Source organism: Homarus americanus, unplaced genomic scaffold (genome assembly GCF_018991925.1).
Source record: "Homarus americanus isolate GMGI-L3 unplaced genomic scaffold, GMGI_Hamer_2.0 scaffold24694, whole genome shotgun sequence".
Classification (NCBI taxonomy): Eukaryota; Metazoa; Arthropoda; class Malacostraca; order Decapoda; family Nephropidae; genus Homarus; species Homarus americanus.
The window spans coordinates 8421887-8437680 of NW_024732780.1; the positions used below are offsets into that span (position 1 = coordinate 8421887).

At 38.2% G+C, this 15794-nt stretch overlaps 1 protein-coding gene across 1 annotated transcript; it reads right to left on the bottom strand.

Moving 5' to 3' along the window:
* Positions 1 to 8542: 8542 nt before the first annotated feature.
* On the bottom strand, positions 8543 to 15247 carry LOC121869054 (tumor suppressor candidate 2-like). The gene is made up of 3 exons (XM_042370160.1): positions 15015 to 15247; positions 13454 to 13571; positions 8543 to 11063 (listed from the first exon to the last, which is right to left on the bottom strand). The coding sequence occupies exons 1-3, from the start codon at positions 15128 to 15130 to the stop codon at positions 10995 to 10997; spliced, it is 303 nt and encodes a 100-aa protein (XP_042226094.1). The 5' UTR covers positions 15131 to 15247; the 3' UTR covers positions 8543 to 10994.
* Positions 15248 to 15794: the final 547 nt, after the last annotated feature.

Consider the following 15794-nt stretch of genomic DNA (forward strand, 5'->3'; position numbering starts at 1 on the left):
CTTGTAGTATTACTTTCTAATAAATGCTCCTCGCACAACGTCCCTTTAAACATAGGGCTGAGCCCATCACCTACGTCGAGTACCTAGGAGTTGTACTTGTCTACTTGTTGTCAATTTCAGTTTTGGTGGGTAAATAGAGAGTGAAGGGATAGATAGATAGATTAGAAATATGTTTGTGGGAGAGTAAGGAAGAATAAGAAAAGAAGTAACCGAGGAAGGGAATAAAAGAAAGATGAAGGAAGAGAAGGGAGGGAGGAAAGGGTGAAGGAAGAGTAAGTCAGAGAGAAGGGAAGGGGAAGAGGGAAGCAAAGGAGAGAGAGAGAATGAGAGGGAGGGAAAACGGAAAGGAAGAATGGGGAGAAAGGGTTTTTTTTTAGTTTAACAAATTTATTAACAAAGCTTGGAGTACAGTTTGCCTATTCTGAGTAATTCAGTCAGGTGGGAAGAAAATTGAAGAGAAAGAGGAGGGAGGAATGATGATAACCACGTAGCACATAAAAACAATAATAATTATCCATTGTTTTCACCCTACGAATCGTATAAGAGATGTATATAATAAAAATGTATAACAACTATTTAAAAACTATATAACAAATATTTGATAAATGACACACTTATAAGTAAACTGTGGAATGCTATCATCCCAATGCCACCTAGATTGTAATGATAAATAGATTGCCACATTGATGGATAAAGTATTTAAACATTGCCAAATACTAATAATGGCGAGTAAAGCTTGACGAATCCTTTAGAAATATAAATGCCTGTTTCTCTTAAAACTGAGGGAATATCGTTCCTATTTAGCTTTATTATTTAACGGTGATACTAGTGACATATTCATCGTCATTGTAATGTGTTACGATGAGGAATGTGTTGGTTGCCAGCGACTGTGTGCAGGTGTATGCTGCAGTCATCGTTGCTGCCTGGCTTTTTTTTACTCTTGTTAACACACACCTCACGTAAACATCCACACGTGCCTATTAGCATTTATATTTACCTTTACTGAAGCCATTTGGGTGTAATTTACAGTGAATCCGTTGTATGATATATCTTTGCATGCTGTGCACAAATTGTTCTGGTGAAAGGTCATTCTCAAAACTGAAAGGAATAAAAAATGACATGACAAACTCCATCTGCCAAAACAAACTGAACAAGATGAACCTATTGAACATGAGCAGTAAACTCCTTGGACACTGAAAGTATTTATCAGAAAATTTAGCATTACCAAAGTTAGGAGAATGAACATTTAATTGTGTATAAAATGTATGAACAATAATCCTTATAAACCTTATTTGTAAATTGTTGCTTTAATACTTTCGTGGAAATAAAATCAAATTATTGCAAAGTGTAAGAGGTGTCACTATTTTAAACAATAAATTATAAAACTCAACCCTGACATTGAGTCATCGACTAAGTTAAGTACCAGCCTAACAGGGAGACATTTTTTTGAGGGGGGGGGGAGGGCTTGCCATGTTTAAATTCGGCACTGAGGGCAAACGCCAGTAAAGATATATACCAGTGAAACTAAACGGCAGTAAATTTTTGACAAAAATAGACTTTTCTCTCGGAATTGGAATTTGAGGGGTTTAACCAATTAATTACTTCCAGAAGAACACAAAAACACCAAAATCTCACCTGGGAAACCCATAGTTGGCTAGTAATTACCATTGAAAAAGTCTGTAGGATTTCGTGGTATAATGTTGTCTAGCACTCAGGATGGATGGAAACTCTAATGTGGTTTTCTTGTATAATATATAAGTTATATGATAGACAGTCTGGTGCTGGAGATGCCGTGTGGTGGGGAGCTGCTCAGTAGAAGACGTTCGGTGAGTAGCGTGTTGAAGGAGGTAGATGTGCAGGAGCTTCGTTAGAGAAGATGTTGCCTGTTGCTGGCCTCCTGGTTGAATGAAAGCTGGACAGCGAGGAGCTTGCTGGGAGGAGGTGTTGCGTGTTCAGGAACCGAGAGCAGAATAAGAGCTGGTTGGTGAGGAAGCTCAGAGAAGGACAGCTGGTGGGTCGCCATGCTCGCTGGCGGGAGCGAGGACCGCCAGGCAGGCAGAGGAGAGGCGAGGGCCGCCAGGCAGCAGCGGAGGAGGTGTTGCGTGTTGTAGAAGTGAGGCCAGAATGAATCTCAATGGAGAGACAGAGCGTATATACCCAGCAGCCGTGAGTCAGCCGTGAGTCATGTAGGGAAAACCCGAGAAGTAACCGGTCTTTTGACTCAGTTGCTAGGATACTGCGACATCTGGTGACGCCCCCCGCTTGGGCCGCTAGTTTGGTTGCTAGGGAAGATGGTAGCAGCTGGTGGCTGCGGCTACGCAGTTTGTAGGGGAGACGTCCACTACAAGTCCTAAGCATAGAAAAGTCCTAAAAATACTCCAAGCCTCATTAAGGCCACTAATTACCCTCCAATCGAAACGAGGATCACAGTTTTGCAATTTGCATGCTCAGGAGTACATATACTGTGATTTTCAGCAGAATCAATTTTTTGGCCAAAAACATAAGTCTTACACCTTTGTAAATTTTTGACCAAGATGGACTTTTCTCTCGGAATTAGAATTTGAGGGGTTTAACCAATTAATTACTTCCAGAAGAACACAAAAACACCAAAATCTCACCTGGGAAACCCATAGTTGGCTAGTAATTAGCACTGAAAAAGTCCTAAGCATTGAAAAAGTCCTAAACATACTCCAAGCCTCATTAAGGCCACTAATTACCCTCCAATCGAAACGAGGATCACAGATTTGCAATTTGCATGCTCAGGAGTACATATACTGTGATTTTCAGCAAAATCAATTTTTGGCCAAAAACATAAGTCTTACACCTTTGTAAATTTTTGACCAAAATGGACTTTTCTCTCGGAATTGGAATTTGAGGGGTTTAACCAATTAATTACTTCCAGAAGAACACAAAAACACCAAAATCTCACCTGGAAACCCATAGTTGGCTAGTAATTAGCATTGAAAAAGTCTAAACATACTCCAAGCCTCATTAAGGCCACTAATTACCCTCAATCGAAACGAGGATCACAGATTTGCAATCAGCATTCTCAGTAGTACATATACTGAAATTTTCAGCAAAATCAAATTTTTGGCCAAAAACATAAGTCTATTACCTTAGTAAATTTTTGACCAAAATAGACTTTTCTCTCGGAATTGGAATTTGAGGGGTTTAACCAATTAATTACTTCCAGAAGAACACAAACACCAAAATCTCACCTGGGAAACCCATAGTTGGCTAGTAATTAGCATGAAAAAGTCCTAAAAATACTCCAAGCCTCATTAAGGCCACTAATTACCCTCCAATCGAAACGAGGATCACAGTTTTGCAATTTGCATGCTCAGGAGTACATATACTGTGATTTTCAGCAGAATCAATTTTTTGGCCAAAAACATAAGTCTTACACCTTTGTAAATTTTTGACCAAGATGGACTTTTCTCTCGGAATTAGAATTTGAGGGGTTTAACCAATTAATTACTTCCAGAAGAACACAAAAACACCAAAATCTCACCTGGGAAACCCATAGTTGGCTAGTAATTAGCACTGAAAAAGTCCTAAGCATTGAAAAAGTCCTAAACATACTCCAAGCCTCATTAAGGCCACTAATTACCCTCCAATCGAAACGAGGATCACAGATTTGCAATTTGCATGCTCAGGAGTACATATACTGTGATTTTCAGCAAAATCAATTTTTTGGCCAAAAACATAAGTCTTACACCTTTGTAAATTTTTGACCAAAATGGACTTTTCTCTCGGAATTGGAATTTGAGGGGTTTAACCAATTAATTACTTCCAGAAGAACACAAAAACAGGAGCCATTGAAGGGGTCTCTGGGGATCCTATACCACCATTATGGAATTGTCTCAGTAACTTTCCTAACATGTAGTGATCACATGAACATTGTTTACTGCCGAGCCACAAACAGTACTGCTTGTTGAGTCGAGTCTGGTGGCTGTGCGGTCTGTTTCATATAAATCAGATGTTTTACCTGCTGTGATAACTAAGAACACTTGCACAACTGAGGAGTGTGAGTCCTCCCAGACAGTCTCATACAAAAGTAATGGTGAGCAGGGTGTTCAGTAGTAGGCTTTAGTAGAGCTTGTCCAAATTCATTAGCTCTCAGTTAAGGCCTATCTTGCAAGACTTTGTCTGGCTAAAGGTTACCTGGACTTGTTTAACCCTCTGGTATTCTTTTGTCAAAGTTGGAAATCTCATCCCCTCGTGGTCTTTCCTCGGAAATAGCGTCGTTTACAATCTCAGCCTCTCGCAGTGTTTCGACACCGGTTGCGTTGGTAACAGGAACGGTTTTTCCAATTTAGTAACCATTGGGTAGAGGAATCCAGACACAAACTGCACCTTCAAGGATGCATCTGCCAGCCCACAAGGCTGGTGGAAGGAACCTAGTTGGTTCATGAAGCTGGTTCACTGTTCCAGCATTCCTGCTAAGGGACGGGTGCTCTCAGTGTGAGATATGGCTGAGCGGAACAAACGGGCCTCACTAACATTCATCACTTCTATAAATATCCAATATATTCAGAACATTTTCCTATACTCACCAAAGATTCTATCAAAAGGAGCCCCAACGTTCCCATAAGAATCCCAGTACTGTAATGTACTGTATACTGTACCTACCAATCAGTTGGCTTAATTCACACCTCACCTGTTTTTTTGCTGGACCAAGCTCGGTTCAAAGCCACCTGTCTGAATCCTTAAACACAAAGAAACATGAAAATATTGACTTGCATGAAGCACAACACTACGTACTCATTTCCAGTGAAGTGCTTTACCATATACTGTACAGTACTGTACTACTGGTACTTCTAATTACACAGTGAAACATGTAACTTTTAATTGCAAAATCCAGTGCACCATTACAAGCACATTAAATAATATATATTTATGTATAACCGAGACATCAGGTTTATGAGTTTAACCCAATTAATGCCTTTTCTATAAACAGTAATCTAACTCTATGTTCCCCAGAGGCTAAAACAGTCTGGACCTACCAATGTCATCATGATTGATTTAATCTTGAAAATCAAACCAAACCTCCCAGGAAGTGAAAGATTTAGTTAACATGTATATTTGCTACACAAGTACTCCTGGTCATCCAACAAGCAACTGGCTTATGGATTTCCTGAGGTCATAAGCCAGCTCACATAAGGACCAACTAACACAGGAACAATGCCTGGTTATCAGTTGCATAAAAACCCATAACGTAAGGGAACTGAGGTACAGTACTGTACTAGTGAGATTTAACGTCACTAGCCCAAACCAAAAAGGTAAGTCACCATGGTATTAGGGGTTGCCGGAAGAACAGCAACAAACCTTATGCAATTACTGTATAAAATTAAGACCTAATTCAGTAAAGCATCCGTCAACCAAATAAAGCTTATGATCAAGAAACTTTTGTAAAATGGATAATTACATAAAGTGGATAATATTGGTATGATGAATGCATGTGTAAGGAAATCATGTAATAAAACTATAGCAATATTCAACTTGGTTATATTATTAGTCTCTGTAAATACCTGTACATCAACTTACTTCAATATTCTCTAACATTCCCAATGTACAAATAAGCTTTCAATGTGTCATAATTCTCCCACAATTGTAATATAATTTTCTTCTCAGACTCGGATGAAGACACGTAGACTCATCACTCAGAGCACCACACACACAGCCATGTGGAAAGTTAGATAAAAAAAAATTGTTCTATATTGTTAAATTTCAAATTTAATGTTAAATGCTTGTAAAACAGATTACAGTATTTCACAAGGTAGATTTTGGGCTGACAGATACTTTACCGTGAGTCTTAAATTAAGAGATATTATCACCAACTGAGGTAATTCCACCCTAAATCACTGTTGCATTATAAAATGGACAAGATATTTACTTCTTATCACTTAACTTAGCCAGTCAGAGCAGAACATGTGATTGGTTACTCTCAGTGGTGTTCTCAGTCAGTTGGAGAGTAAGTGTGGTCCATGATTGTGATCTAGTCCAGGAATCATGGCAGACATAACTGTGTTAGTGTGTGTACTTACTGGGTATTCCCTCTCATTTGGGGCTGATAGATGTAGCAAGGAGGGCTGAGTGACCATAAATTCAGTCCCCAACTGCCAAGGTGCATGTACAGTACAGTTATAAGAGCCACTTAGACGAGGCCATCAGCTGGAGGACAGTATAATATGGTAAAGCACATCATTCACCAAATTGAACCTAACGTAACCTTACTTAGTTCAGAGCCCTCACCGCCAAGCTAAGATAACAGTACAATAAGATCTGTTCCTTCATACTATGTCACAACGATGTTTTGTACACAATAGCAAGTTATATTTTGTGTTGGTGGCCGTCTCATACAGGACTGTTCTACTCTGGTTGGAAACTGATAGAGCAGAAATAGAGATAAAGAAATGCACACATTTATTAAGAGTTTCTCAGAATTCTTTACAAGCAAATCTCATAATCATCTCTGTTTTCTTTCGTTTGTCTGGAAAAATTAAATAAATATCAAGAGAATGTTCTTTAACACTTACAGATAAAGGAGACCGATTATCTAGGACAATGTACACCATCTCATCCAAACATTAAAACACCTTTAACACCGGCTGCCTCAATTAAGTTACACATACAGAGGCTCTCACGACACATTTTGCATGGGTTATTCAGGTCTATAAGCAAATCTTACAAGGAAAGATTTTGCAATGGGTCACACTTAAGATTTAGTCAGAAACAGTGAAGATGGATTTTTCTTAAGAGTACTCAGCTTTCAAAGATAGATTTACTAGTTACTATGCTGATCATGTGTGGGGTTCTAATTTTATTTTTTAAGAAATTATTAATAACATCTCATATCGGCACATATATATTTCTTTACTCATTGTTACCATTCACTAATTCTTACTGCTGCCATTGATGTCTTCTGCTATGACAGTTTCCTTCCACAATAACAAGACTCCAAAATCTGGTTTCCACCATCAACACAGTCTTAACCCAACAGCAACCTGACCTTCAAACAATTACTCTATACCCTCAACTCATTCACACAAACACTGCTGGATATCATTCACATTGTCTTCTAGTTCATCCTTTATCCCATATACTCCTATATCCTTTGTTTATCCCTCTTCCTCCTCCCATCTATCTAACTTAGGCACTCTGTTTACCAAGATTTCACAGCCTATTCTCTCAATATATCAATCCTACCTGAGACACCTTTTTTCTTACATCTTATTCTCTGGCAACTATTCATCCAACACATTACTGTACTGTACTCTAAAGCGTATCATAACTCTCATCACTGCTTTGCTTCTACCTCGTGCATCTAACAGTCTATGCTTCTCCCCTGCATAATAATGTTGGCTCAACATTTCTCCCTAACATCTAAGTCTTTCCCTCCTTCTGACATGGTTCTGTCTGTCAATACATTTCTCAGTCAATCTATTAATTCCTTTTCTTTTGCTACTTTGTGATTCAATTTACTACTTAATGTCCTATACACAGTACTGACACTTCCTCCATTCAAGCAAACATTTATATCACCCTATCTCCCTTCTCTATTTATTTTAATCTTTTATTCACATTCACTACAGCACCAAATTTCTCCTTCAGCACATTCTTCCAAACTCATTCATACGTATTTACAACGTTTCTTCCAAATTAACCACCGGAGTTGTGTTATCTGCAACAGTACCTTAAACATTTCCTATTTACACCCCATTCCTTTTATTCAACTAACACGTGCCTTTCCCCATCACTCTAGCTGCCGCCTCTTATTACCCCATCCATAAATATATTGAATACTGAACAACCATACATCATTACACATCCTCAACACAGTCCCAATTTCACTAGAACCCAGTTTCACTCATTTCACTTTATACAGTATATACATAAAACAAGCTTTTATTTCCAAAGAGTCTCAAACTGTCAACTCACAGCTAGTGTTAGCACTGTACTGTGATAAAGCCTCATCTTTCTCTCTCTCTTGAATTGACAACTTAAAGCTCACTAGTAATAGAAGTGTGTTGTTTACCCCTCCCCCAACACAAAGTACTGGACATACAGCGGTAAACTCCCAATTACTTGCAAGTTTTCATTCCTGGAAGACCCACAGAGAATTAAATCCACAAATAATTGATCTATGTACAGAAAAAATCCAAAAATCCGGATGCCAGAAATCCGGACCACCTGAGAATCCGGACTTTTCGAAAACTCAAACTTTTTGTTTTGTTTAATTTAGCTGGCTTTTGTGTGTATGTGCGCATGTGTGAGCGCCACAGCTGCACAGCAACAACAAGCGACCATGCGGTCGCCACTTTAAAACGAGCAATCAAACTGTGACAATGTATGTAATTTTGAGTCCTACTGTTTCCATTTACAGAGCACTGTACAAGCCCATAATAATGGTTCCTAAAGTAGATAAACTTCGTTGTGTGAAGAGAAAGAAGAACACGTTGAAATTGAGTGACAAACTTGAAATAATTAAGAAACTAGAACGTGGTGTGAACAATACTGTTCTAATGAAAACATACGACAGTGGAAAGTCTACAATTTATGATATAAAAAAGGCAAAGAATAAAATTCTAGAATTCACAGCTTTTTCTATGAAACTGCTCGTTTTGATAAATGAAGCATGCTATATCTGCTAAAGAATAAACTAATAAAATGTACCTGTTCATCTCTTCTTTATTCCTCCTTAAATTTGAATTTTAAAAGTACTGCCTGAGAATCCGGAAAATCCGAAAATCCGGACCGACCCAATCCCCAAGCAGTCCGGATTTTTCGACTTCTACTGTAATTTATGGGGAAAATAGTTGAGATACCGAGCTGCCCAGTTACTGAGAAACATTCACTAAAACACATTTATAATAGAGTAAAATAGTAATACAGAAGATTCCCATTTCAATGCGAGGTTGCATCCCTTGGGGGTTTGTGTGAAGAAAATAATACAACCGTGTGAATACATAAGTACTGAAGTGAAAAGTCAGTTCAAGTTCACCCACTATATACTGTACCATATTACAGCCCTCATGTAGCATAAACTGTATAATAAAATAATAAACAACATACAGGTATTACAAACACTGCACTATCACAGATGCACATGATAAACCACTGTAAGGGGAGGTAACCCAGTCACAATGAAGGGGTCAGTGGAGTTACTGCAGGTTGGGCTGCCAGCTGCCCGAGGGAAACAAGATATGTGGGTGGTGTGCCATGTGCATTAACAGATGTAGCATCAGTCACACAAAACATTACATCATAAAACACAGTGTAAAATGTAGCCATATGGGCTGAGGAGTGTTGGGTGGGTGTGAGGTGAGGTAGTGTTGACTGTGTATGTACTCAGCCCTGGGTGGTGGTGTCTGGCCACTTAGTGAGTTAGTGGAGTGTGTTGAGGTCGTGAGGGCAGCACCTCTGGTACTGTACGGTATTTGACTGACCCCGGATAACCAGGAATACCACACTGTATCCCCAAATGTTAAAAATAATGGTCCTAACTTTTTCTACACCATAAATAATTGCTCTACAAATACTAAATCAAGAATAATACAGAATTTACTGTATACACTGTATTTTTATACATAATACTAATTATATAAGTTAATAGTTTTTTGTCTAAGTGATTAGACATAAATGACTTGAAAAACTATTTTAATAGCACACAATATAAGCATTACACACTCAGGTAATTACAAGTTTCATCTTTAATATATTTATATGCTGTATATATACAGTATATATATTTATATAGTAATTAAGACTTTTATGATGATATAGTAATAAGAAAAGCTACCATATATGCCTTTCCATCTTAGATCAACACCTTTAATTTTCACTGAAGTAACACACATACATACATACAATACTATCATAACCACTAAAGAAGCCTCAAGTACAAATCTTGACACCAAAGAGTACAGCAGACATACAAAAAAGGTTTTTCTTTACAGTATAACATGGCCTTTATATCTGAGAGGAGAGAGTAAGGGAGCATCATAGCCTCTACAAAGATGATCTATAAATAATTACTGTACTAAATGACACACGAGCTCTCTAGATGACACAGGAAGGTCCATCAGCTGTCTTAGGTTCATGATCGCGGCTCATTCTCTGGTTCCTGCTCAGTCTCTCCACTAATAGCAAAACTTGGCACAAACTATTGTGTTAATTAAAAAATTTTTTTCACCATTATCAAAATTATAAGGCAAAGTTCATCTCATACAATAATGTAAAAAACAAAGCATAATAAAACTGGTCACATGGGTTTTAATCTCCTTCAGTTGTTTCCTACTGAAACACTAAATAACAATTCCCTCACTTGAGCAAATCAATCTTTGGGTAAAAATATTCCCGATGACAAAAAACTCGGTTTATTGTGTGAAGCAATGTTTTAATGACTTGGGTCACACTCTCTGACAGAATGTATCATTACTACTGTTGTCCAAACTTCACTTCCGGTTTGAATCTCCTTCTCATACTTACATCAAGGCAATTATTCCAATAATGCAGTTTAACTATGATCAAAACACCATAGATGTTAAACCAAGCAGAGAACAGAGTCGGTCTGTGGGAAAATATATTTGATCTGGGTCACAGGGCAGGATACATCATGGAGTCACTCACACACTATGATGAAGGAACAGAAATACTATGATAGTGGTTTACAGTAAGATTATCACAACCATTATTGAAAGGGGCACTGAGTGGGTAACTTTCTGGCATCAATTCATAGCTGCAACACCCTTCTACTCACTCCCAATCTGGGCTGCAACCAGGAAGAGTGGAGGGATTACACAACACACCCTGTAGTCAACTATCATGTTCACAAGAGAGCATCTCCTCTCAATAGTCCATTAAATGAGTAGGTACAAGTATTGTCTTTAGTGAATCTCACAGTCTGCACTAACTCATGGCATCTGTTTGACTTGGATACACTATATCTGTCACAAAAAAATATTTCAGGGGCTCGTCTCCCCCTGTTCATCTCAGCTGTCTTGATAGAGGATGATTGGGAAATCTACATGAAGACAAGGGAATGGTAGCCGTACTTCACCCTGCAAATTAAGAAATAATAAATGGTTTTCATCCCTGGATACTTTGGAAAACTTCATTAATCAGTGTTGAGAAACCTATTAGAATCTTTCCTACCAATCCTTAAAACAACAACAAAAAGTAACTGAGGTCAGTAATCTGTCCATGTGGTCATCTTGGGTACCAAGTACCTTCAGTACTAAAGAAAACAATGGTTAACTGATCCTGAATAACATCAGTCAGAGCTGAGCAGCTTCACAAAACCAGCAAGTCTAAAGGGCTGACTCCCTTGGTCCCAGACTTGTGTAACTGAGATCAATACACACACAGAATTAATCCTGGCATGAAGGTACCAAAAAAGGAAGATGGCTGAGGACTTTCACTTTTAACAACAGCTATGAACCCAGAAATGAGTCTTATGATCTAGTTCACCTCAGCACCACTAAGTAAGGTTATAGACATTTATCAATGTAAAAAAAAATGGATATATGGCTGGAGTGTATTTCTAAGGGTGTGCAAGTAATTCATGAGATTCTACCACTGTGTTGGAGGGACATCTCAGTACAGTATAATCCTTTTTCTTATGTAATACATCGGTCATTATATTTCAGGGTTCTGAGTTCATCCTGTTGCCTGGCTCATGTACAGTTTATGGCATCCGAGACATGTTTCCCACATGGACACCCCCCAGCCCCTAATGAGCACCAGCCTCTTTTAAGGCCAATGATTCCCCTCGCCTGGATCCATGGAATTAATTTCCTTTAATTACTGGTATGATCCTTCATTAACTAGTTTAGCAGAATATACCAGCTGTTCCTGTAACTCACACCAATGGGGACAGTTTGAGCTGGTTCTCCTTTGCCTCATATGTTCAGCCAAAAATGACCCTGGGGCTACCATGAATTATTCATGTGATGCATTAAGGTTACTGTATTACCAATAAATTCTTTCCAACCATGAACCTGGAGTAGTCTGTTTTTTACCAAAATCAATATCTTCTCAATAGCTGCCACCAGGCAATCTTGGCTAACCCAGGAAGGAGTGGAAAATGGCCGTAAAATGATGACGATGGTGTAGCGGACAATATTTATACACTTTTCAATTACTTACACAAACATGGCTGGCTCTACACAGCATTACCAAGTTAAAAAGAGATGGACTGTACTGTACAAGAACTCTACCAGACAGTGAAACTCCCACATTACCCAGTCCATCACTGGTCACTACTCCTTCAGAAAGACATGATGTGACCTAACATTTACTGTACAGTTTGGTAGTTTAGTGAAAGTGGTCAAGAGAGACTAACTGCAAGGAAATGTCAGTTCCTCATAATCATTATCAACATTTTACGGTAATTTCCTCACATCAAGGAAATACCGAGATGGAAGGATGTGGTCTAAAGATAGTCTTGACAGATAACCTTGACTGATACACCAGTAAGTGTAGTCCTCCTGAAGAAGACTGGCCATAGGATGTATGTGACAGTATTTCCAGCACATTGTTTACTTCTGCACATGCATCATACATAAGGTTCTTGGACATCATCAATAATGTTAGAGACTTATCCCTGCTCTCTGCCATGTCTGTGAGGATGTAGACTAATAAACAAAACTCACACATCATATATCTCTCATGAAGGACAAACTGAACACATGAGCAGCTGTATAATCTAGAATATAAACCCAAATTACTCAACAATAATATGAGGCCACAGGAGGGACTGGTTATGGTATTTGTTACTAATTCTTTAATCAAATTTACAACTGAGAGAGGAGGAGGAGGAAAACTGTGGTGCAGAGAATTTGGCTTCTGTACCTCACACAACCAAGTTTCCTGCACTTGTTACTGCTCACATAACTTTCTCACACACATCTCACTTGATTTCAGACCTTAACAATTGTATGAAGCAAGAATGAAGAGCTCAGGCTCATCCTTGTAACACTACTGCCATACTTGGCACACTGATGTCATACATCAGGTGTATGAAAAATGGCACAAGTTTGTCAATTTGTCATGTAAAATGACTTTTCTTAAAAGTTCACTGCTTACTGTACAGCTGCTGTTCAGGGAGGTTAAATTCTGGTTCACCAAAATTGACAGTCACTTGGGACTAGTATCTGCCTACCAATGCCTTTCTGGTATTTCTTCAGTGGTTATAGCACAATCTCATCTCATTTGAAAAAATAAATTACTGCTGCATATACTTGGAAGGAATCACAGAGGTCACTGAGACATTTACTAGTGTGTCGAGATATCCTAGAACATCAGGTTTAGCAAGGAGCATTTGGTGCAGTAACAACATGGCGATAGGATATTTGCTGGGAACATGTAGGCTATAAAAATTAGTTAATACTGTCTTTAACATCTAAAATAAAAACAAAAAGAAATAGGGGCAGGTAGAATCCTAACTTACCTGGGGTGTCAAGTTTATCAGTATTCTTTTCATCGTTGCCTTCACACCACGTTTCAGAGGTGGAACTTCTTCATAAAATTCATGTGCCACATCTCCATCCTCATCAAAGTACATTGATCTAAAAGAAGAAATTAAATTAGTTAGGCACCAAGCAGACTACTGAGGCTAACAAACTTGTTTTGGATGATTTTCGATAATAAGATCAGAACCTTTCATCTGGAAGAAATTTGTAAGAAAAAAATTCTTAATCTTAATGAAAAAGAATAATGAGTAAAATGTTCTCGAGAAAAAAAAGATATTAAAGAAATAAATATAAAATCCCATTTAACAGTGGAGAGAAACAGTGAGACCCACACCAGCACAGTAGACTCCCCTGGTAGAGCCTGCCACACTGTCCACTTGTCTTATGTCAGGATCTATTATCCAGACACACAATACAATGTGTTGAGAAGAAGATTTTGACCAGTGTTGCCAAGGTAACATAATTCTTCAACTATTCAACCATCTAGCCAGAGGGTTGCTTTGAGAACACTGGATCAAAATACTGAGAACAGGTCTAAACACATTCCAAACTGTATGAAACGAGGGAAGAAAATTACTCCAATACAGTAGTATCTTTCTCTCTGGTCACGTCTCTTGCAATGGCCAAGAAGTGAATGATTCTTGAGAAGCCTAACCTAACCTGAAATGAGACAATGGTACGAGCGCAGTTTGTTAGCCACTGCGAGACATGATGTGATCTGCCTGTATGATTAATCTCGGTGTTAATACTTGGTTATGTTGTGAGAAAGAGCAACTTTATGTAAATATTCTATACATTTAAACTTGTATCTTACCTCTCATATTTCAGTAAAAGATCAGAGGTGTTGCAACTTTCATATTTTTGCTTTACACTTTTATTCATCCTGAGCACAAAAGTATTTCAACGCAGCGCCTACGTACGGCCGCTGTTTATGTGAGCATTAAATTTTTTTTAACGATTAATCACCCAAACCTAACCTAACCTAACCTGCTTCCCTAAGATGGAAGGGCATTATTTATGGTTAGGTTAGGTAGGTTAAGTTAGGGTATTAATTTATTAATATTTTGTAGGGAAAGTTCGCTGAGAAGTGCTTGGTTGGTTAGTGTTACCATCACCTGTTGTAAGAGAGTAAATAGTTTAGTCATAAACATAGAGTCTGCTGGATGGACTGAGTGACAAAAATTATAAATAAAAATAAAAGTAAGAGTTGCAATTCCTTCAACCTTTTATTGATATTAAATAAGAATAGTTTTTCTTTAGGATTTTCCCGGAAAGTTGCTCCTTCTCACGAGTCAGTTATCTAGACTGTTACTCTTGGTGCTACACTGAGGGAGGAGCCCAGCTTCAGGAAGACCTTAACTTGAGATACACAACGTAAAATAACTTACAAAAATAAACTATTTGGTGAAACTAGTGTATTGTGGTTCAGTGTTCACCATTAATCACTGAACGAGGCACTTAGACAACTTCACGTTACATAAAACATTAGTTTAGTTCACGAAATTTCTAGATACAGACTTGATCAAACGTCTTACTTACCCTCTTCGAGTATAGACAAAGGGTGAAGCCAATTTTTTAACAGCTCTCTCACACTGCTCTGGATCCTCAGTCCCATTACTCATCCAGCGTTTCAACTTGGACGTGCTCCCACCCATATTAACGAGTAATAACTAACACTCCAACACCTGGGCCTTGACAGTGGTGCACGACGCAATGTTTTCTCCCCCAGCTGATCCTCCGGCGCCTGCGTCTTGCTCTACCTCACTACACTACACTATATATTAACTTATTTTTCTAATATTAAGAGTTATGATAGTATTTATAATTGATATTTTAGAGTTGTCTGTCTGTAGATATTTCTAAGAACTATGATATATAATTTCTTTTAAATATTTACGCACGTTACTCCAGCAACAGTAGAGTCACAAGTAATAACTGTATTGATATTATTGTTATAAGTCTTCATTACGTATACGAGGGTACTCTTATATTTATGTTATTCATTAGTAGAGGATATGCAAGTCTTAACACACACACACACACACACTGGAGCTCAGACTTTTGGACATGAGTCATACTTAGGAAAACGTCTTGCTATATCAATAAATTAAATTTTGTATTTAGTTTATCATTGAATCCGCGGCAGCAGTGGTGAGAGGCAAGCTCCCGAATGGTGAAAACTATTAATTAAAATGAAATTATTACATGATATATTAGATGTAACAGACTTATGACGTGTGAGGCGACGAGTGGCCTCCACTGACTGTGTTCACCTCACACAGGCGTTATTTTGTCGCGTGACTTAGAAATTAATAAAGT